Consider the following 22,298-nt stretch of genomic DNA (forward strand, 5'->3'; position numbering starts at 1 on the left):
ACGTAGAAAGTTTTACTAGCTTTGTCCGACGAGAATCTCGCTTTTTCGTCGTTTTTCGAACGTGTAAGAACAGGAGGATCAGCAGCGCTGTTTCACGCGCTCCACCGTGCGTATGCACGCGCGAGCCACGCAGGCGCACCGTTGAAAATCCTCCCCAAGGGTTGGAGTGAGTCAGACACACGGCGAAGGGAGGCCGTTAATCGGCGATAGGCAGTCAGTCGGTCGGCAACCAGCGCGCCACACGGACGTCAGCTCGTGTTTTCGCCCCGTTCCACGCCGATCCTCGTCGTCGTCGTCGACGCGCGTGACACCTTCGCTCGTCTCAGCTACCTCTTCCACTATAAGAAAATATTCTTCGCTTGGATAGTTTTGAACAATTTCTTAAATATCCTATCAATGACTCTTATATTTTTATTCTGCGATCTTCTAAATTGCAACTTTGAGAACTTGGTGAATGCTTAATAAGGGATGAATAAATGTTGGAATATTCTATAGAGAACTTCGAATATTCTATATGTGGACTTTACTAAAAATTTCCTGAACGCTCGATGTCTGAAATATCAATGTTTTAACTGGCAGCGGAGGTTTAAGTAACAGTCGGCGAGGTAGTTAATCGAAAGAGAGGATCGATCGGAGTTTTGAAGGACAGAAGGGGTGGCTCGTTGTCTCGCTGTCGGCCGCAGCGACGTGCGAGTATCGATGTCCAGTGAACACGAGTTCGTATGACGAGTACCGTCTACCGGGACATGACAGTGAACGGACTGTGTAATGGGAGTTGACAGGCGGACACCTGGTACGTTCGAGCGATGCACAGAGATGAACGAGAACGTGTTCAGCTGATGGCCCATCCGAAATTTTACCGATCCTAATCTAGAAAGATCGTTGCCTTACTCGCGATAGAACGTAGCTCGCTTTCAACCGTGAAATCCTCTACCTCCAGATCGTGATATATCTTTTGTATATATTTTTTACGAGTAAGCGAACCCACGAAATCACTCATCAACCATCTAAAACACCATCGCGAACAAGAGTCTTCCAGGAAGTTAATCCACCCTCTTGTCCTTCCATAAATACCATCAACTTTATCAACGAGATTCTCTTTTAAATCAGAAACCGACATATTCGATAAATTTCTAAAGAAGTCAAAATTAAGAAGAAATCTTCGCAATAGCAAAGATCTCCTCTTCAAGAGATTCTTCTTTCTGGAGAAAAAATTCCATTTGCAGAAAAGATCCGAACAAATTCATAGCAAAGAGAAGCGTTCGTGAGCCACGAGACTCGACCAACGACACGAGGTTCGTTGATCGAGCGATTGCGCTGCAGCTGCAACGATTTCGAGACAGCTGCGACGCGCTTCTCCAGAGGGTGGCGGAGACCGTGGGGAATCACGAGGACGCCGATCATCTGCGAAGGTGACAGGAGAAAGATCAACGGGGAGGGTGGAGGAGACGAAACATACAACGAGGCTGGAAACGAAGGAGGTGGAGGGTGAAAGTGTCGACGACAGGAGTGGTGGTGGCAGTGGTGTTATCGGTGACGACAGTGGGACTATCAACGAACACGGCGACAGTCGTGGGCAGAAGAATAATAACGGTGGTAGTAACGGCATTGGTAGCTGCGCTACGAGTGGTGTCAGTGGTGGTGGTGGTGGTGGTGGTGGTGGTGGACTATCGTGCAAGGGTAGTACGTTACGACTTCTAAGGGGACTGGTGGAGGGCCCAATAGGCAGGGTGGCCGCACGAGTGCACCGTTGGGGAACAGCAGGAGGGGTCAATCCCTCTGCACCCTCAGGACGGGAATGTCCCGGCGGAGAGGGCACCCCCCGTCGGAACGTCCTCGACGCCACGAAGAATCGCCGGCTGATGGGCGCCAACCTCACTAAGCAAAGCAGGGTGAGTCGCTCGAGAAGGGTGGCCGTGCGAGCTTCTTTCGATTCTCGACCCGTTACCGACAACACGCGTGCTGCGTCCAGCCTTCACTTCTCCCTTTTTTCCTTCCTTTCTTTCTTCCTTCTTTTCGCTGGATAATGAAGCAGTATATGGGTTAGAGCGTGAATGGGGAATATAAAGGTACATTTATAAATCGATTGTTTGAGAATTTGCGGGGTTGCATATGGTGCTTTGTGCGAATAGAACGATTCGAGGTTAAGGACAGTGTATCGGGTTCAAGATCAGAGCGATGGATATATATTTGGAAAATTGTGATTTTTCTTTTGAGATATCGAAGTTGATTAATTTCAGAAAGTATGTCGTATTACGAGTAACATAATTGCATCGTGATTTTATACTCTTTATTGTCTCCGGAGCATTCCTTGCGATTTTAAAAACGTTTAGTGTAGCTTTGTTTGGAAAATCATATACTTTTTGTTATTCGTACGAGAAGTTAAAACTGATATCCATCTTGTGATGAATCTAGAAGCAAAGATGAATTACTTTAGTTACAACTATTAACCGTATATTCGGCGCAATTGTTCTCCAGTAAAAAATATTTCTTATTTCTTTTTGCCACTTAAACTCCCCGAATAGAACGGTAGAAACATTGAAGAGGAATTCACATCAACGATTAAAGCGACCACGCGTGCCCTGCAAAGCCATCTAACTTCTATTAAACTACTATCGCATAAAGCTTCCATATTCGAGTAAAGGACATTCCAAGACGAACAAAACACCATACAAACGGAAGGCATAATTCATTTTATTATCCTACACGAACAAAACGGATTATCTTTGAAAGTTCCAGCGATGAAACGTTTTATTCGTTGCTGGAAACTAGCCGGACCATTCGTTCCGAACGCCAGGAAGAGTTTCACGGCGAATCGTACCGTTGAACTTGTTTGGATATTCGTCTCGCGCTATAAACGACAATCGGGTAGAAAGTTTTGTCTGGCTAGCAAGGGACATAACCGTTGTCCCGTAACAAAACCGTCCTGGCTAGTTTCGTAACTTCTATACTTTCGTAACTTTTTACGTCCCTCGATTCGCGTCCTTTGAAAGAGTAGCTGCTGTGGCCGTAGAAAAAGTCGTACGATAATCGAACGGAACCAGCAGTCTTTTTTTTCGACGACGTATAAAACTGGGAAATGTAGAAAGACGTTAAAGCGTGAATTTTCAAGCAAGAGAAAAATTTTACGATAGAAACCAAGTTTTTAGGTCAAATTGCTAAGTTAAAGGGGAAGCGTTTACGTTTCTTGCGTCTCTGACGCCTCGTAGTTTCTTTATAGTTTAGAATATTTCTCCCCTGCGAGGGAACAGCATTGAAGTCGCGCACACCGCGGTTGTAAAAACTCGAAGTGCGCTATATTTCTGCGGAGAAGTAACGTTCTTTTCTGAAGACTGAGATGAAGTTTGGATTAGTCTTTCTTATAACTATAAGGGCGAAGGGTTGTTTAACTTGAACTTCGAAGAAGAAGAAATGGTGAACCATTTACTTTCCCAAAAAAAATATTTCATTCTTACGATTGTTTCTTTATTTTCACCTTCGAATATCTGTAATTTTCTTCTTTTCTGCAAAATCGTGGAAGTAATGATTATCCTTTGAACTCGATGAAAAACCTGTGAAATTGTTTCAACCGTCGAAGATCCCGCTTCTTTAAAGGAAAAGAAGAAACACAGTCTGTTCTCGTCTTAGAAAATTGATATCACCGATTCTGTTAAAAGAATACCGTTGTTCGACAGTTTCTCGTTGAAATCGGAGCACACGGCAGCTTGGAGGATAAAAATGCGAGGCGGAAGAGGAGAAGGGACAAGAAGAAAAAGGTAACGAGGAAATTCATGGGCCATTTAAGCTCTGCCGCAGGTATCACGCGTAGATATCTGCGCCCATGAGAGACACCCATTCACCGGCCGCTTTCCGTGCCGATGAATGAAGCATTCATGCGCCTCGTGCGTTCGTAAAAGACAGAGTTTACTTTGACGATTTGAATCACGCCCGCTGAATCTCTTCCGATTCAGCTCACACAAACCCTCCACAATTTCTATTCATCCGCTCTTCTCTCTCTCTCTCTCTCTCTCTCTCTCTCTCTCTCTCTCTCTCTCCCCTTCTCTCTTTCTCTTTGTCTTATGATCAAGATCGTTCAAGTAATTGAAGATTGATTAACCCGAGCATCGCTAATGTCAGTACCTACGACGTTACGTCTTTTAAAATTACTATGATTATTGTGACGATTGCATATTGAGAGATATCAAAAATTTATGTGACTGCAACCTTTGAGTTGTCGTAGAAGAGATATTTGGTTTTCGTGAAAAGCAACAAATTTGACAAAGAAAATTAGGCAACATTGAACGACAAAATTAATTTTCAAAAAGTAAATTTCATCCTGTGAATTTTCATTTTTATTGGAAAACGGTTTTTATCTTAGCAAGGAATTATATAACATCGTAGGAATATTGATAAACATCGCGAAATATTCTTAGGTTTTTGAAACACGTAGAACAGCGAGGAAATTCATCCATTATTATATTTTCTCAAACTTGGAAAGCAACGAAGTATTTTTTGTACCGTACCTCGTCTTAATTCATAATTCTATTATAACTTGTAATCTGTAATATAATATTGTATACTGTAATGTGTTTTCTCGCCGTAAATAAATTAAAATTCAAATTGAGAAAGAAAATTTTAGAATCAAAATTCTACAAGATATTATTTCTCCATGAATCGCCGAATTTCTCCAACATGTTCAAAGAATTTCTTCCATAACAGTGATACGCTATGCCCAGCATTCTTGCTGTAGCAAGCCGTACGATTCACAAATTCTCTCGAGTAGAATACCGGAAACGTAGCCACGGTTCGCACGGTGCATACCGGGAGGAATAGCCCCGTATATCTGTTAGCTAATTCCAGGATTTTCAACGAGTGTACGAAACTAGCGTTATCATCGTTAGCACACGGTTTGATGTAACGACGCGTATCAACGCGGTTCACAGCGATAAATCATGGCGAAAGCAACCCCTAAATAATACGATACCGGGAGGCTGATCGTGCAACCGCACGAAACTCGACGAATTCGTGGAAAAACGTCGTTGACTGGCGTTCATTTTGTAAATGAACGGGACCACGTCGTTTGTAACTCGAGCAACGTCGTGTCGAGGATCGTAAGTTACGGTTCCTTTATCGCGGTTCGACTAATTACCGGTCGATCGCGAAAGAACGCGTTACACTGTCCGGTCGAAATGGAAAACCATGAAAATACGAGAGAAAGGATTTTATTCTTCACCAGAGGCAAGGTGAATTTGCATTTGGGTTCGTTACTCGAATTACACTGAGGCATGTTCCACGATTACCGATTCTTTTGATAACCGCCGCGAAACTGTTATACGGTCGGTAATGATTACATGGAAGCTTTTGTACCAGGCTGGATTTTAGAGGCGAAATTGCATATGCGGATAAAAAGTATTAATGAAAGAGACGATGGAGTTTTAAAAATCGTAGGATTCGTTGATCTGTGTGACGCTTCTCGTATATTATAATAAAATAGAAAAATTAATATTGAGTCACTTTTTGTATGTTCATAATATTAGGTGAAGTAAAATTATAGATCATGTAGCTCCGTAACGTCTAATAGTAGTAATAGTAGACGCAATAATACGAATATATTTCATCTATTTTACAAAAAGAATTAATTTTAAGAGCTGTATCGTGTTCACGATCTTGTGTCATAAAATTATACGCATTAATCTCACAAAAAATACAGTAAGACCATACCAAGCTGTAGAAAACATATAACTGTACCAGACAAAAGCTAACCCATAAAATCTGTACTATCTGTTCCTCGTTGACAATGGAGAACAAACAAGTAGAGTATGCAACAATAGTAAAAAAATTGTTCACTTACGACAAAAGAAACGAAGGAAATTGCAGAATCATCGTTGTACGACGAAGCCAAAGAATTTTTCGTCGATAATAAAAACTAAAAAAGTAGAATATACAACGAAAACGAAAGAGAAAGGCGATTCGTAGCCATAACGAGCAAGAATATTAACGCGTCCAACGACCCTACTCGCTCCTATTCGCACATCGATTCGCTTTAGTAGTCTGTAGACTAATACACCCCGCAAGAACTGCTTCAAATCATAACCAGTATTAATCGGCGCTGTTACAATGCGAATTTTCGCGCGAATGCACAATTTGATGAATCGATCGCAAGTTTGTCGACAAACAACGACGTGAAATCCGTCCGTGAAATGGAAAAGTACACAAAGCTCGTATGCTGCACCGATAATGTCGAGGTCGAGAGGTGTTAATTATCTTGTTTGCACAGTTGTGCTCGTGCCGCGATTGTTTGTCGTGGCTACCTTTGATACGTGTCCGGTGTTTGACACCAACTTTTATAATTCACATCTGCGCCACAAATTTAGCTTCTTTTTCTTTTATGTGAAAAGCGATGCGTGGAATCTTTGTTTTTGAGAATAATTCTTTTTGCAATTCGAGGATTATATGGATGTGTATGGTGTGTTTGATAATGTTTGAAGAGAAAAATTGATTTTTTAGTTTTTCATGATCTTATAGATATCTATGTTGTTTTGATATTTTAATTTGGATAAGTCATTGGTATTTCTATGAAATACATATGTTATTTTTCTATTCTTATTCCATAAGAATAACTAATAACTCTAATAACTCTATTCTTAGTTTCTCTATATTTCATGTTTCTAAAATAACGGCGATCCTATGTTTATACGACATCGTCATAGGAGGAAAGAAATTCGCGTTTTTATAATTTCTCGACTGGAAAACCTCGTAGAATGACATTTGTACCGTTCAGGCAATTATCAAATGAATACTAAAGACAAAAATGCAAAATCCATTCCCAAAAACCTGGGTCTTCCAAATTACGTCGAACGACTCACCACAGGCAATTACACGATGACCAACTTCGTAACACATCCTCTGTCATTTAAAAAGGGCAGATAATTGACTCGATATGCGTTGTAATAAAACAACTATGGCACAGTTACGTCCCCACAGGGCAACATTCTCCTAGAAGGCGCGAAAGAGCCTGCAAGATTTATCGCGATTGCTTTCCCAACGACGAGAGGTGAGGATCAGTGGCACGTGACCCAGCTATCAATCCCTTTGCGCCACGACCGCTCACCTGCCTTTCCAGCTTTTACTTTCCCTCTGAAAACGACGATCCCCTCGCGTACAAGCAGCTAGAAATCCGATCGTGGCCGAGAATTTGCTCGCATTCTGAATTATTCAGCCCTCCACGCGTTTCTCCAGTACGCGTACGCGCTATCATTGGCGAATCTCATTAATAATTTGTCACTCGATCAACGAGCCCTCGAAACGTATCGGGAACCCTTTTAACTCGAGCCAACGTCGATGGTCCAACGTGGAGGTCCACTCGCAGCTTCTTCGCGGCTCGCACGTGCCTCGAATGAAACTAACGCGTGCACGCACTGAGTCACCGGGGACTTTGAACCGACGCAACGCCGCGTTCTGCGCGCCGAAAAACCAAGAATACTAATACGACGAGGTGAATGGAAGAGCTGCGTGGCTAGGTTGCGAAGAGTGTGTCGCTTTGCGTTAAAAAGGAAATATTCCTGGTACGTATTGGTGGTAAAAAGATGGGATTCTGGAGATTTTTGGTAACTAAGTTCAATTAGGAATATCTACTTATATCACGAGACGAATGGGAGAGCTGAGTTACGAGAAGTGTATCGCTTTGTATTAATGGGAAAAGCTTTCTGGGACGTATTGGCGATAGAAAAATAGGACTTTGGAGATTTTTGGTAATGAAAATTATTCGTAGTTAGATTAAAATTGCTAATATTATGAGGCAGATGGAAGAGTCACATGCTTTGAGTGAAAGGCGAAAAATTATTACAACTTATTGGAACTTGCGAAGTGAATTTATTCGTAATTAAATCGAGAGTGTTAATACGATGAAGTGAATTGAAACGTTGTACTGTGTTTAAGAGATTAGCGAATAAATAAGAAATTTGCAATTTTAAGACGAATGAATATAATTAACGAGTTAGGAACGGAACTCGATGTTAGCGGAAACATGACAGGCTCGGAGGTAGTTGCTAATGAATACGTAAAGGAATTAAGTTGGCTCGTTCATAGTGCAGAAATGGTTTGACTTTTTGTGGATAAAATTAATTGTATCATTATATAAAGTGTTTCGACACATATATATTATGTTATGTCCATATTTCAAGGAAGAAATTTCGTAGAAAGTATTAAGGAGGAGTGTAGCCTAAGTACTACAAGCTTATATAGTATATCATGTTATGCGTATTATAAGGCTGGCAAAGAAGAAGGGATGAACATGAGAAATAACTCTTTTGTGATTGATGATGTAGTAATCGTATTTAAGGAACGGGTATATAAATGAACCTTTCCGTGATAAATGATCGAGTACAAATGTTCGAGGAATTAGATTATGAATCATATTTTCGTAAAAATTAACATCAAAGATTTCATATCTATTTTCCAAGTTGTGAATATAGACTAGAAGAAGAAAAAAAAGAAAATGAAATTGTCGGTCGATATAAATGAAACGTGTACAAGAAAGATTGTTAAGGTGGTCGAAAAACTTGTTAATCTATCGATGAATCCCTTCGATACGCCATTGAGACAGCTCATCGCTGAATCTCGTTAAGAACGTAAATTTTTTACGTGACGCACGTGTCTCGAATGAAACTCACATGCGGTTATCGATCGACGTGCCCACCTTACTCGTTGTGTAAGCAATGCCGTTCCTTTTAGAATACGTTAAGCTCTCTCTCACGGACACTGCTACTGTATTCCTTAATTTTTGCTCCCTGTGTTCCGCAATTTCAATGCCTCGCTTCGTTTCCACACGAACGTGATTTTATCGAGAAACCAAGAAACAAAGTCTCCGATATATCAGTTACAGTGAAATGTCGAACACTGTTCAACCAGCAAAGGGTTAATTCTTCTGAAACCACATACTTGTTCTTAATGAAATTGAATTCTGTAAAATTCAAACGATCCTTCTAAATAGTCATCATTATACAATCGATGAAAAGTGCACACAAGTATCGTTATTTTTCGATAGAAACTCCTTCCAAACGATATTATTTAACACTTAAGAGATCGCATAATACTCGTAATAGCTGAAATAGTCTAAGCAATCATCGATGTATCATCAACACAAATATTACTTTTCTATTGAAATCTTCTAAAACAATATCGCTTATGACATAATACACTATCATATATTATTTCGCGATAGCATAATAAATCTTCCTCAAAAAGAATAGAAAGGTAAATGGTCCTAAGCCTTTGAAAAATCTCTACATGAAACTCAATACGAAAGCTTTCCAGCTTTTATATCCGCATCCATTTAAATCCTCTTTAAATTATAGAAAAGACAGAGTTACGAAGTCAAAAGTAACCCCGCGCTGGCCTGTGCTTCCTTCAAAGCCTTGCAATGGCGGCGTTTCCGTCGACTGGCAGCCGAAAAAGGACAAGATCGCATTACCTCTCGACGAGTGGCCACCCCCCGAAAAAGAAGAATAGCACAACGAGGGAGAAGAACGTTCGTCGGGATTTAAGGCTCCATAAATCCGATCGAAGCATCCCTTAAGCCCCGTACGCGGTGGTCACTCGGCTTTTACCAGATTGTATTCCGCGATATCTCCCGTTTCGACCCTTGACTAAACGCCTTTCACCTGACTCCGTTTAATGGACCGCCACCTATTTCGATCGCGATGACTTTAAGCGCGGCCCGGTTTAATTCTCCGCTTGTGTTCGATCTAGCGAGCGTCGAATTTCCTGCAAGATTGAATTTTCTTCGTCTGGCAAACTACTAGTGAAATCGGAGGATCTGAAAGATCAAGACAAGGGAAGATAAGAATGCTGTAGTATTCGGTGTTCTTTGTAGGATTAAATGAATTCGGGGATGAAGAAGAGGTTTGACCGCGCTGTAAGATACAAAGCACGTTTGATTCGTTGTCGTAGCGTAGATTAAATTTTAAACGATCGATACAATTCATCGTGAATATGTACAATGAATTAATCCTGCGTGTAATACGCGTTTATATATCAAACTGGATTTCCTTCTAACGAGCAAGAAGACTGTCGAATCCTCCCGTTTCAAATCGGAACGTGACAGACAGCGTAGAAGATATGCCAAATATCACACGTCTTATACTTTTCTTAAACTTAAGAAATATTTCAATGATAAAACAACGCGATTGAGTCGAAAGTGGCTGAAGAGACGTCGTTATTTGTAATAGTTGGTAAGCAATTGACCGAATTGCTTTGATAACAAAAATTTGTAAAACGTTCAAACGAGGTACAAATCTTGACTGAGTTACGTGCAAACCTAATAACAGTTCCAGTACTCGAAGATATTTAACCTTCCTGATATCGAGAGAATGCTTCGTAATAACATTTATCCTACCCGTCTCTTTTCTACAAAAATATAAAAGAATCCAAACTCGAAGAATTTCATTTCGACAAATAGATCAAGCAACTTACTCTCTGTAGCCTTTCAAGGAACTCGGTCTGAGACACCGGTATGTTCTATCCGACGAGAAAAAAGCGATGTGGCCTTTTCCTGGAACGAACGTATCTACTAAAACCTGACAAACAAAATAACGGAATTCCGAGGAAATTTCTCGAACATCCAACGAAATTGAAACATCGAAGAGGCCGGGAGGACGGTTTAAAACTCGTTTGGTTGGAGTTGGGACCAATACGGGTGCGGTTCGTCGCGCATTTTCCAAGTTCCATCGGTTCTGGCAATTTATTATCGACGTCGATAGTCGCGGCGGGCACATTGAGTTAAATCGCGTGAAATACTGCTTTCGGCACATTCGTCGAGCGCAATTATTGATAGGACAGCCAGCGGATTCGCAGCAGAAGCATAGACGAAGGCTGTAACCGGGCTCAGAATCGAAAGGGTGCAATCAATGTACCGTGCAACGCTTCGATTTAAATTCATGAATAATTCCTCCCAGCGGCCAGGCCGAAGATCGACGAGCTCCCTTCCATTCTCTTCCGTCTTTCTTTTTTCTTTTGTCTTCCTACGCCGACCATCCTGGCTTTATCGGGTCGTTCTGCTCGATCGGGCCGAGCTTAATCAAGAAAATGTTCGATACCTACGAAACTTTCGTGGTTGTCTTTCGGTTCTTGGTGAAAATCATGTGGTGGAGGTAGTGTCATGCAAATTCAAAGAAGCTTGCATATGGTTCGAGTTACGAATAATTTGAGATATGGTCGGAACGAACATTGTATAAAAGTCAGCATATTTGACCTATCTCTGTTTAATGTAAAAGTATTATAATAATATTTCATTTTAATATAAAAAACAAAGGATACTTGTGAACAATTTTTCTATGAAAAATTCAAATCATCTTGCGTTCTCAAAATACTATTTTACATATTCCCGTGATTTAAGAATATAATAAGAATACATTCTATATGTTTAAATTTTCTGCAAATGCATAAATGCATAAACGCATAAACATAATCTTTGTAGTAACAAGCATCTATCCTTCCATATACCATTCAAGTTACAAATAGTGTCAATTAACGCAAATCTTAATTCCAAAATTTACAAAGAAAAGGAAACGAAGAGGATCGAGCCACTAATCCACGATGAATCAATTCAGCTTCGTTTCAGTCGATAATTCGAACGAAATTAATTCCAGCATAAAATCCTCTAACACGAATGTCCATCTCTGATTGAATCAATCGCGCAACCGCGTAAACAATTCTCGTTCGATTTGCCTTCCTCCCTACTAGTCCGAGTTTTCACTCTCCAATAGCTGAGACTTCCCACTGGAGATAAAATCGAAATCGACAAATTCTGAACTAACGTGACATCGCCGGAAGCCAAAGTCCCATTGTCGATATACACGAACATTTTCTAACGGAAAAGAGATCGTAAATAGGTCGTATTTGTCTGACAGACTACTGTCCGATATTTTACTTCCTCGGCAAACTTCTTTCTTCTTCTTTTTTTTACGATTCATTTCGCGTCCTGTGGAGTCGGCGATAAATCTGCTCGCTTATGCTCGTTCGAGTCGAAAAGCGTTCACGATGCATAAAACTCAGCAAAGTCTTGAAGGGGTGGAAGCAGCATTGAAAATTATCATGAACGAGGGGAGCGAATCGCGTTCGCTTGATGAACATCTGCAGAGATAGAGACATGGATAGAAACGTGCACGTTTCAGTGCATCCGCGATGAGATCAATGGTCTTGAAGCGAAATAAATTTGCACATGAATAAGGGTTCTTGATGATCGGTATGGAGGGCAGTGGGACGTTGCTGGACGACGCTGGAGAAGAACTGACTCAATGGGGATTGAATAAATTCGCTCGAGAAGATGAAGGGAAATATGTATTTGTATTTACTTTCATTAGATGCTAGATTGTTCTGCGTAAAAATTAAAGAGATGACTCCAGAGCGGGAACAAGAGTCGTTACGTTGACTGATGGGAAACACTAATTCGTTTGTTACAGAGAGAGGCTACGCAACGAGATGTGGAACGCGAACGACGACAACGAATGGAAGCCGAAGCTCGGGTACGCGAGGCTACGGCTGAAGCTGAAAGAGCACGCTCCAGGGTTCATCACCTTCAGAGAGAACTGGCCAGGTAAGAAAACATTCTATATTATATATGACAATTACAGAAGAATGATACGCTATGTACACTTTCATTAATTTTCTGATTTCTATGTTATTTGATGCTGAAAAATAAGATAATAATATAATGTACTTTGACATAATATGATTAAGAAAAAACACAACATATTTGATCTGAAAATATAAGTCATTTATTAATAGATAATAAGTTGATGAAGTTTTATGAAAATATTAATGTACCTAATACATATATAATATGTGATAACCAATATTTTTTGACAAATAAATATTTTTCAAGAGAATCCAATAAACAAATTTAATAAAAAGATAGTTTTAGTAATGTATGATTGGTTAACAAAGTATTGGGTTTTAGCATTATTGTCATATGATAAACAGAAAATATGACCCATCATATTTTTCCCATAAAATGTTCATACGAAAATTGAATCAGTTTGTTGTGGGTATATTTTTTATTAATATCCTAAAAATTCAGTCGGTAGATTACAAAATACCAGATTTAAAAACTATTTCGTTTATCGAAATCTAGTCGAAATAAAAAATTCCAATTTCATTGCAGTATCGATTAATTTTTTATTTTCCCCGTCTGCAACGTTTGTACAACACGTTCAACCAATTTAATTAAAACACGTTCATGTTGTACATAGTAAAAAAACGCTTGAACCAGCGCTATGGAAAAATACATATGCATACAGAATATAAATTGGTCTACTCGAGTTCGAAGCGAATACGTGCTTTCAGTAATTTTCTATCCATTTCAAGTGAGCTCGTGCATCAACTACATTAATTGAAAAATCCCCCTGTTGCCAATTAAATCTAAATTTTGATCAAAATTAACTTTGCAAATATTTTGACATATATATATACATAGATATATTTATACATAAAATACAGCATAACGAATAACGCAAACTTAATATGCCATTCCATAAACATTCACCCCAGAATTTTATACAGTGTGAAAGATTAACCCCTCTGACCTATTTAAGACAAACAAATACGAATACGAAGAGCTTCATGTTCTTGAAGCTTAACTATCGCGAATTATGAGCATAACGAAAAAGTGTAATATGTAATAAGAATAAAAATATTTTGATTCGTTTAATTCTTTATTAAAATCATTGAAACTGTAAAAAGCTTTACAGACATTAATTATATTGACGAATTAGTTACGATACTGGAGCGACGAGATACGGCGAACTGGCCGTTAGTTGAATAGATTCATCAACATAGAGAACTTTATAAAGCGCAGTATAAAATTACTACGAAACGAGGAAAACAATAAACTCATAATTCGTCGACAAATTCAATTCGGTATCTGCGATGCTTTCGAAGAAGATAGCTTCTAATACTTTATCACCCTATATATTCTACCGTCAGAAGAGAACAAGGTTTCCCGTAATCCTGGGAGAGCACAACTCGGTGCAACTTCGTTTATGCAGGGGTCCACATTTCCCATCGATAGACAGGAAAAGAGAAACCAGGCCTGCAAATCGATGCGGTTGCCAAACATCCGGTAATAATTCGAGACGCTTGTTCGACATCGATTTCTCCTTCCTTTGCCTTCCTCTCTACGTAAATGTATCTATACACGCGTATATATGCGCATGTGTGCACGGGTTCGCGAAAATCGCTTATTTCATCGAGCCACAGACAGCGCTTTATTTCCCGTGCACAGCTCGCCGGAAAAGTATCGACTCGATATAACGTATAAATAATGCGACCGCGTTTCCCACGCAATAACTACCGGATTTCATGGTAAATCATCGATATTGGCGTCCTTCCAATAACATATCTCGAACCGGCCAAAACCTCCCTCGCGAACGTATTATCGCAGCGTTGTATCGAGATTACAAGTTTTCCCTTCTCGGCCAAACTACGGTGCGAATCGAATGCGGTGGGCTGTGGAAATTTTACCTTGGCTAACATTTACACATTTGTTTCACACGATCGTTTCACCGTACTACGTAGATTAGCGTTGTGTCCGCGTTCATCGAACGTTTCGAGGGATTCAAGTGTTTGCACGATGCATCATCCGCTACTCATGGAATGTTTCGAGATTTTAGCCCCATCGTTCGAGCGTTGTTCGAGCATAGTTTCGATGTACGAGTATTCGAAATAATAATAATAATTACTGGTATTTATCGTACGATAACGTTCGTTAATAAAATTAAATACAACGAGGAATATATACGCGTCTACTCATAAATATTAAGACTGTTCATAAATGGTAATAATAGATTTTTTATACGAGTAATATTCTTTAATGAAATTAAATACAAAGAAAAATGTATACATCCCCGTTCATAAATATCAAGGCGCTTATGAAAATCTAAGTAAACCTGAAAAATTATTAGGGAATTACCAAAACCTTTGAGAATGATATTTCATTCGAAACGTTAGACTATAAAATATCTCTATATTATACATTATAATAAGAATCTCATCAGTTTAATGTAATAAAATTAATTCTCTTCTTTTCCCTCTGTATATCTATCTTCACAATTTTGACCTTGGGAGTAGATCGTAATAATATGAAAAATTGTTGAATTCTTTCTATCGGAATAAGGTTTATGGATAACGTATGCCTGCGAGGTAAGAGGTCGGCGATAATTCTTTCATATCGGACCTTTTTCGATGACAAATCTCGCCGTCGGAAATGCTATCAACTGGATATATTACACCGGATATCGGAAGCTGGTACTGTGACGTTAAATCATAGTGGTTGTTCGTTTTATTGAAGGATCACGTTCGAGAATGAAGTTGGAAACGTTGTCCTCGAAGATTGTATTGAATGTAAGACCTTTAATCTTTTCGCTGTGTTCAAACCGTAGAAACGTTAATACGATTCTATATCATAGACAACGTACACATAAACCTTTAGCAATTGATATTATATAATAATATTACTTAATATTTCTATTAGTTAATATTTATAAATATGCATATTCAGATATGTATAATTTTGTGTGCTAGACTAGATTAGAATATGAGTGTATGGAAATATGTGTGTGCACAGCGTCTCGAAAAGCAGATGAATGTATTTGTTCCGTTAGCAGCGTGATATAGAAGAGAGGCAAAGAAAGGTGAGATAAAGAAAGTGCTGAGACGCGTGCAAATGTGTATCGAAAAAGATCCTGGAAATCGTTTATTAAATAAATCTAAAACTATTTTAATATGAATTCTAAGTGTAACCGTAGTGTTCCTTCACTTTTATTTCGGCGATTAAGATCCACAATTCTCAACAATACATATACATAACCAATCAATTTGAGCAGATTTTATCAAAAAATAGGTGTAACTTAAAGTTCATAATTTCTATCAAATACTAAACTCTTACTAAAATTGAAAGTCGTCCTAAGACTTTTATACGGAAATGTATACGTTGTCCGTAGTGAAAGGGTCAAGGATATTCGATAATTGTAAAAGAAAATTACAATATCGTACAAACTTTGTATAGTCTCCAATATAATGTGTTCGAGTCATTTTACCATTAATTAAACGATCTTATGTAACGATTTTCCTGTATCTTTCTATCTCTTATATACGTGATCAGTAATAAGAGATGAATTAAATCAGTCCATTAACGAATTTTATCGATTCCTTATTTCATGCCTGACAACATATAAGCCGATGTAACGACTAGCCAATAAATTATATTCCCATCGCGACGAACGTTATTACTGCGTAAGATTCGAGAGGTCGTCGATTTCTTCGTTTCCGCTACAATAGTTAATCGCAAATTCATTTGAAGATAAATGAGACAAAAAGAAGAAGAAACTGACTTGGCGAGCTCGTTAATAACGCAGTCGACTGCAATGATTCGCAGGAATCGAATAATTGCTTAATTATCTGCGATTCATTAGTCATGTCCAATTACACGAAAGCAAGCGTTAAATAGGGTATTAAGTGCGGTGTAAAATACAACGTTAAAGGACCGCCGCGTATCCCGGTTCTCCCATAAATGGCTAAAATTTAATTCCCGCGTTCGATTGTACTCCCGCGCAAGTGCCGCGTAAACAGTCTATTGAATTTCAAAATTTTAATCGACGCGTCTGCTGGCCGTATAATTACGAAAATTAAAGAAATCTTCCAAGTCAGAAAATGACGTCGCTGATCTTTTGTGAAATTTTTATTAGTCGGATTAAGTAATAAAAGCAAGTAATTACATTTTTTATTGGAAAAAATTTGAAGATAACTTTTGTAGCTGATATGAAATATTAGGTTATTGTAGGAGCAATATGATTCTTTCAAAAGTTTACACTTTATATAGGGAATAAGATGTAAAGTGAATTGATTACATTAATTCATATTAAGAATCTTACTAAAACATTCGTACAATGTAATGCTCATAATGTGCATCAAATACTGGTAAAAATTGTAATAAAAATGAAAGGTGTCCTAGTGCTTTTCAGCAGAAAATGGGCATCTATTTGTCGGTAATATTATATATACGATATATATATTTCGTTTTTATTTTAAACTCGTCACTTACAAAAATCAGATTAGCCATGAGCTTAATATGAATTAAATTATATTAGGGGAAATTGAAGTCTTAAAAAGCATGAATGCTCCAGAAAAGATCGAAATTGATAAGAATTTCTTTTATTCGCCTCTCGAAAGATCGACACAACACGATTGACATTAGATAACTTTTTTACAATTACTAAAATCTGCTGTCGCTATTATGAAAACTTGCATTCATTACATCTTCTATCAAGGAAAGAAAACGATTTATAAAACGGTTTATACACCCTCAAACTCACACCACGAAAAAACATACTCTTTCTCCTTACCTTGAGCCATATCGCATTTATGTCAGAAATACCTACGGAAATATCAGACAACGATCCTTGGCCAGCATGCACATTGTCATTGGAGCGATAAAAAAACGGAGACTGGAACGCATATTTGGCGAGAAACCAGGCTAGCCAAGCAGACAGAAAAGCACGTTAAGGCGGAGCCATGGGATCTACCCCTCGACTCAAGTCACGTCGAACGCATCTCGGAAACGGGACAGGGTCGATTCTGCGAAGGGGTTGCTTATGGCAGAATGCCACGAGAAGCGAGACAACAAAGCATCGTGCGTGTTCGCAACAAAAGCGTAGATGTGCTTCTCATGCTATTCTGGTTGCACAAACGCAGATGCACCACGACTTCTCGATGCCTTTTGCACGTCATTCCAGCTGCGAGTGGATTATGGTTATGCTAATGCTAGAAAGATATGATAACTGCGCAGGGAACGCGTCATCAAGGAAAATTGCATCTATAAGCAAGAAAAAGTGTTGATATTAATTCAATTGTGCAAGATTCTCTCCAGCTGCTTTTACTATTAATTCGAAATTAATATCGTAGACGTGGATAATAATATCTTTTATCGTGATAGGTGTTTGAATAAAATTTCTAAGATAATAGTTTTCTCGTAAAATTCTTGGATTTAATGAAACGCGCAAGTAGAATTTTCCAAGCTTTAAACCAGTAGTGAAACTACTAGTGAAACCTAGTGAAACTTGAATAGACGTATTCTCGTCGAAAAACAAAGAAGAAGAATTTCGAAGAAGAGAAACCAGAAAATTACAGTTATCATTCGCGATAACCATACATATCGCGATTTCAATATTTGTATGTTCTAAAAATCTGACTTGTTCTAATTCTGATTCACTGATCTTTGATCAAATAGATCGAAGGGGCTCTATAATCTTTTTTCTTTTCTTTCAGTTCTTACGATCTGAGGAAATTTGTAACGGTTCTCGTGACCATAGATACGAAGAAAGATTTTATACTTTAGGGGAAAATGTTGGTTTCGCGAGCTGGCATACATAAAGACATTTTGAATATAAGGACATAAGTTGAGGAATGGATTTAGTCAGAAACGTCCAGATGAAATTCCATCGATAAGAGCGTATTTCGCGTTTTCCCGTCTTTTGGCATGTAAGCACGTCTCCTTACAATTTCTGCGCGATGCTATTCCCAGCCGGCGAAACGAATTTTTATCGCCAACCCCATTTGGCACCGGTATCGTATTTCCCGTCGCCAATAGCCTCCGAAAATCGGGACGGTTACGCATTATATCGTGGAAGTTTGAATTTTATTAAGGAACTTCTTGGCCCCTTGCCGCACAATAACGTTATGTCGATTGGATCGCTGGTAAGCTCGTGCCATTTTTAATACTTCTCCACAATGTAATCCATTCGACCCTGAAAAATTTCGCGATTCTTAAATTCTGTACTTTGAGAATACATTACTGGAATAAGCTTCGCTAATAAATGTCCATATATATTTTTACAAATAAAGCATAAAATTATATGTGCTTTTCAAGTGACCTTAGATGTCAATAATACGATTTCGATGACTTTTGGAGGTCTCTGAATGATCTTGAATAGTAATAATAAGGCTTCAGTGTCTAGTGCTGTAACTTTCATATGACTTTAATTAGCAATGACACGACCTCGATATAAATCTGTGTAATCATGTAACGATCCTGACTGCCAGTGAAATGACTTTTATAACACCTTATGACTCTGAAACGACTTTGATGATCAATAGTCGTCAATTTTAATGACTCTCTAAAATTTTGAAACGATTAAACATCAAATCGATATTTTCTTTATCCAATGAAATTCAGAAATCAAGCACACAAAGATGTTTATAAATAAGTTAAAAATTCTCTATATTTGTTTGATTTTTTGATTTGTTGAGTTTTATCTTCATAGAAATGAAAATTAAATATAAAGTGTAACGTAATGTCCATTCTCTTATCAAGATAACATCAGTAGTACGAATCTATACGAAGCTCGTCTGCGCAAGAATATTCATGAAAATGGCTCGTCTCGCATGAATGGCACGTCGCCTGATCTAAGTGCGAAGCATATGTCTCGAGTATGACAGCGCTGCAAACAGCTACTAGAAACTTCACGGCGCAACGATATCTACGAATTCGGCGAAGGGCCATGGAATCAGCGAAATGCTTAACAAACATGAAAGCATTTAGCTTGAAAGCAGCGATACCCGCTATAGACCAAGATGCGCAGTAGAGACGCGTCTCGTTAAAATGCAGTCTTGAACTTGGAGAACAGTATGAAGCGTACTTGAAATCGCATGGGAATCTCACAGACCTTCCCCGAGGATATACATTCGTTCTCGTAGACTCGCGTCGAACCTGCGTACTTTGTTCGCGTTGCGTTTGATTTTGTTAATCGAATGCGGGAAAAGATTCGAATACAAAAGTTTGAGTCGTATAGAAGCTGCAAATAAAAGATGTAGGCGCTGCTTACAGGACCGATTTCAGATACCAAGACAATGGAACAATAAATAGGAAACAATTTAATTAAATATTCCTGTACACGGTCTGTTTGTGTATGAATCTTTTTTTTAATCGGTGGAGATCTGCCCTTGACTTGGAAACTTCAAATTTTTTATTTCATTGTATAAAAAATATCAAGACAGAAAACGTTAGCGTAGATCGATCATTGAGAAAGCAGAGATGTGCGATACGAATAGCCTGCTGATATTCGAAATAGCACAGAAAAGGTGTCATAAGAAACATACTCCGGAACCTAATTATTCTCTTGCAAAATGGAACAAAAGTTTCGTCTCAGCACATAAACCGGTTTACGTTTCCAACGGACACAGATGTACAGAATTTGGACAATAGATATCTGAGTCCGATGAGTGTAGGTTCTTGAAAATGGATGATACGGCTCAGAAAGATATACATATGTAAAATGTAAAGGTTTCAGAAAGTATTACGGCGACAGAGTGATTCGTAGCATTTCAAGGGTCTCGAGACCATTAGGTAGTTTGAAAGATTTCTAGATCCCTGAAATCCTGAGGCCTTAGAAGTCTCGTGGCTTTCAAGGTTTCCGGAGATATTAGAAATTTCTGAAAATCTTGAGAATTTGGCAGGGTTTCAGAGTACGAGGTCCATGGAAACTCTGAAATATTCAACGTTCCTAAGATCCTGGTAAGTCTTAGGTCTTTATGAATGCCAGATGTCTAAACTCCCTTTAGATCTTGAGATTCCAAAATTATGGACAATACCAGACAAATAATCTTACCACATATAATATAACAAAAGAAAAAAGATAAAAAAGAAACACGATAATTTTCAAGTCCTATTTAACATAAAATCACATACAGACCCTCACGAAGTATTCGAATATTCGTAGAAAATTTTTTACTTGATCTATAAAGTGGAACTCGACTATCATTATTACATTAATAAAATTTGAAACAAATCTGTAAATATATATCGAAGCCACAAAGATATTGATTTAAATAGTCGTTATTATTCATTATTCAATGGGACTATACTTGGCACTCGTATGTTTAAAATGGCTATTCACAATTATACTAATTTGTTATTAGATGTATGTTCGCAATAAATATCTTATAACTTCTATATACATTTTCAAATTGGTTTCAGTCATATTTTGTTACCGTGTTAGTGAAATTTCAAATTATTTTGTATATCACGCACAATATATTTATATAGGAAAGTTTCCTACCGTAACTGCTCAGATACTTTCATGAGCCGCTGTAAAGTCATAGAAATTGCAAAGTGGAAGATCTATCGCGATCAATCGTGTCTGGTATCTGCTGAAAAGTCGATAACATCCCTACGATACGGCTATATCAGCCATGCTACCGACGGAAATGACAGTCTACAGACAGCAATAACGACGCCACCCTTTGGTCCCATCGCCCCTCCGCTGTTCCGAGTCTCAATTCATCCGAACATCCCGATAGGACGTCATGTTCGATAAATCTAGGCTGTTTTATTACCTCTTTAAACTAAATTACAGTCTACCGTTTGCTTTTCGCGGCGATGAACCACTCGATCTACGTGCCCTGTAATTTCATAGGCATTTTTTTCTGTTCAATGTTATCTTAACGTTAAATCCATTTTGTACAAAGCTCGGGCACCCTGTCCAGATTGACTGAATTATCTGTTGAACTGTTTCTTTATCTGTTTTATTACCATACGATCGAAAGAATTATTCGATGCATTTACCTACGTTGCGTTTTTACGTCGCATTATCTGTAACTATTTGATATTATATTTCGACCCTGTTGTTCTCGTCGAGTCTATGTGACTTGAAATGAACATTATATATCAGTAGATATTATCAAAATATAAGTAGTCTTTACATAATTGATCTTCATTCATGCGAATAATCGATATATTTAAATTGTACTACTTGTGTAATCCTTACAATTCTACGCACTTTTTATGAATAAACTCCAAAATCCTCAAAGATGCTCAAAATTTTCTCTAAAATTTGGGAAGAAGATATCAAAGGGATACATCTTCCCTTGGGAAAAATTTGATTAATTATTTGACGTTAAATGTATCTCAATTATCATTATGTATATCCATTATCATATTTTTCAAGAAGAATTTGCAAGGAATTTCATGTAATAAAAATCAACATTATGCTTCTCGAGAAACATTATTTAACGTAAATAATGCAGTAAAAAATGTCTGCCAAACTATATTGAACGATTGTACAATGGTATTGATTAATCGAAACCAGATCATTTCAAGGATAACGAAACGAGCAGATGAAGAAGAAGAAGGAACCTCGACAAGATATTCTTTAGGTTAATGAAAACTCGAAGCATAGTGATTTGAACACGAAGAGAATTCCAGCCGCAGAGATGGGCGAACGTGTCGCGTTAACCGATGTGATTATTCATTCAGGACAGAAAACCGT

General features: G+C 38.3%; 1 protein-coding gene across 11 annotated transcripts in view; it reads left to right on the plus strand.

Annotated features, from left to right (window-relative positions):
* Positions 1-22,298, plus strand: part of LOC126921419 (uncharacterized) — a 392,226-nt gene that overhangs the window by 335,745 nt on the left and 34,183 nt on the right. For 10 of the 11 annotated variants that reach the window (XR_007712335.1, XM_050732990.1, XM_050732989.1 and 7 more), the window contains one exon: positions 12,441-12,574. Coding sequence is in view for 10 of the 11 variants with exons in the window: in XM_050732990.1 (XP_050588947.1) it covers positions 12,441-12,574 (134 nt within the window). In the remaining variant the exon portion in view is untranslated. Of the gene's footprint in view, positions 1-208; positions 1,893-12,440; positions 12,575-22,298 lie in introns of those variants that run through there. The other variant, XM_050732999.1, reaches the window with a different exon arrangement.

This window comes from Bombus affinis, chromosome 10 (assembly GCF_024516045.1).
Source record: "Bombus affinis isolate iyBomAffi1 chromosome 10, iyBomAffi1.2, whole genome shotgun sequence".
NCBI classification, from domain to species: Eukaryota; Metazoa; Arthropoda; class Insecta; order Hymenoptera; family Apidae; genus Bombus; species Bombus affinis.